The following is a 2,580-nucleotide window of genomic DNA, read 5'->3' as shown; positions in this document are numbered from 1 at the left end:
ATGAGTTTTCAGCAACTGTGTTTAGGGTTATGGCCTTTTGGCCTTGGTGGCTAAAGGATCTTGGCTATCTGAGCTAAGATCTACTTATTATGTTATGATCTTTTTCTCTCTTATTTTGCAATTTCTTGGGCTATTCATTGTATTATTATTTCTGTTTATTAGATTCATTGTAATTTGTTATAGGGGTTTGTTTAACCCAAAAGGCTTGTAATTAATCTTTTATTTTTTTGTATATTGTTCGAGTTGGTGACCGATCCATTCCTTACAAGAAGTTTGGAGATGAAAGACCAAGAAGGTGAACTTCCAAGTAATTTATCTGGAGGAGTAGTACTAGACAAATATTATGGCGCAGCACCTCCAGAATTGAACTCGATAATCTTCTCACCAGATTCAAACTTTCTGAAGTCTTCAGCAGATATACAGGGATCCACTGACTTGCAGATAGGACCCTGGAAATTTGAAAACAATGGTGAGAGAGCCTAAAAAGAGTGGTTTCTTCTATTAAACCTCCGACCAAATTGGTTAAAGCTTTGAAAGCTATAGAGGAGCAAACATATCTGAAAGCTGATGGCAAAGCTTTTGTTGTTTTAGCCACTGTGAACACTCCAGACGCTGAAATTACTACAGGTTAGTAGAAAAGCTTTTACACTGCGAGTTGACAAAATGTTACATTCAGTCAGAAAAATGGATGTTAAACGACCAGTACTAACGAGGATTTAAAAAAAGATAAAACCATTAGTAGCAAAAAGAAAAAAGATGTGAAAGAATCAGGCATAGCCGCCATTTTCACCTGTTCTTCGAGTTTGTCTTCTGATGTGAGAGGGAAGTTGGGGAAGATGAAGTTATGTAGAGTACTTTAGCATACTTGTGTCGGGTGCATTTGTTGCACCAGACAAGAAACCAATGTAATAAGAATAACAAATGAGGGAAAGTCCGATATTGTGTGTCCTACAAACAAAGGTGAAAATTGTATTTTTAAACCCATAAAATAGGGGTTTAATTCATTTAGTTTATTGTTTTACCGAATATTTAAAGTAGCTTTAAAATTAAGAAAATTCGACATATTTAGTCCTCTCCTTTACGGAATTTATGGAACTAATGTGTTGAGTTTTTTCAATTTTGTAACCATTTTGAAAATTTCGTAAAGCAGAAGATTAAGGTATTTAACCCCTATCGGAAGCTTTCCTATATATGAGACTAAAAGTGTACTTTCGTCGTCTCAATTACAGCTGAAACAAAAATAAATGTGCTAGTTTTTTAAATTGAAAATGATTCACTATTATTTATTAAATAAATTGATTACAATTATCAATATCAAATATCTATATCCAACAACAATACGCAACTATGACAATCATATCCTAACCATCAATATTAGATAACTGTATACAATCAACAACTACAATATATTGGTGGGGATCCAAAGCTACGATTTTAAAATTATGGGATCTCAACTTCGTTAAATGAGTTAAGCATAGTTGGCAAGATATGTGTTACTTGGGAGTTTTGAGTTTTATTCTTAAATCTAGAGTTTCGTGAACGTTTCTTTCTAAACCAAACAAATTCACACTGTAATCAAAATAGTATAGATATTGAAATCCATCTCTCTTTTTGTCTCCAATCATATCACTTTTTCTCTTTTTTTCTCTTTTTTCTACTATTGTAATAAATTAAGCAATACATCGATTGCATCAATATTTTAGTATAATTAAAAAGAATAAAATAAATTATAAGAAATTCACATAAAATAAGATAAGCACTTACACGTTTATTGAATTTAAATTAATTATCTCAAATTTATTCATGAGACATCGATTTTAATAACACATTCTTAACCCTAGCCATCTTATCTAAAAATGGATGTTCCTTACCAGCACTTTGAACCATTGAGGAGTAGATGAAACTGATGGCCAAATTAAACTAATGTGATTATGATTTTTGTTAAAATACACTTGTGCGGTTCAACTGGAATTTGTGTCAATCAAACTTAACGCAACTTTATAAGTAGCTAAAACTCGAGCAAATTTGTAGTAAATTTTTAACTTTTAAGGTAGTTTTCAACGTAAGATGTTCAAGTTGAATTCGAGCAACTTTGATTACTTCATGTTTCTGTAACATGAAAAAAGATAGTGGGTTGCCTTTAAATCGAGTCTGAGTTAATCTTGATCTAGTGAACCACTCATAACAGTAATAATTTGTATAATAATGTTCATAGTTTAAAAAAATTAATGTGTAATTTTTCAAAAAGCAGAATAGTATATGTAAATAGACCATAAATTAAGGGGTGCTAATGTAATTATCCCTACTTGAATAACAATCCACAAGGTTGAAAATCTAAAAGTTGATGAAAATGAAAAAGGATAAGCAGCTGCAGACTTAGAAGAAAGATGATTAGGCAGTTGAGCTAACTCAAATCTCCTTCCTAACAACCATGGCAAAAACTTGTGGTGATTCTCCATGTCCAGCATCTATATATACCATACAACCCGAAACTCATTGCATCACTCAGAAAATTGAACACTTCCAATCAAAGAGAACGATTTCCTCAGCCACCTTTTTCTTGTTCAAAATATGGCATTT

General features: G+C 32.0%; 1 protein-coding gene across 1 annotated transcript in view; it reads left to right on the top strand.

The window, feature by feature from the left end:
- LOC105172315 (periaxin-like) overlaps positions 280-2,580 on the top strand; it is a 3,050-nt gene continuing 749 nt past the window's right edge. The window contains exons 1-2 of the mRNA XM_011093697.2: positions 280-469; positions 529-627. Of these exons, the coding sequence (XP_011091999.1) occupies positions 280-469; positions 529-627 (289 nt within the window). The remainder of the gene's footprint in view (positions 470-528; positions 628-2,580) is intronic.

This window comes from Sesamum indicum, linkage group LG10 (assembly GCF_000512975.1).
Source record: "Sesamum indicum cultivar Zhongzhi No. 13 linkage group LG10, S_indicum_v1.0, whole genome shotgun sequence".
Taxonomy (NCBI): Eukaryota; Viridiplantae; Streptophyta; class Magnoliopsida; order Lamiales; family Pedaliaceae; genus Sesamum; species Sesamum indicum.
This window is presented reverse-complemented; position numbering and strand designations above follow the sequence as displayed.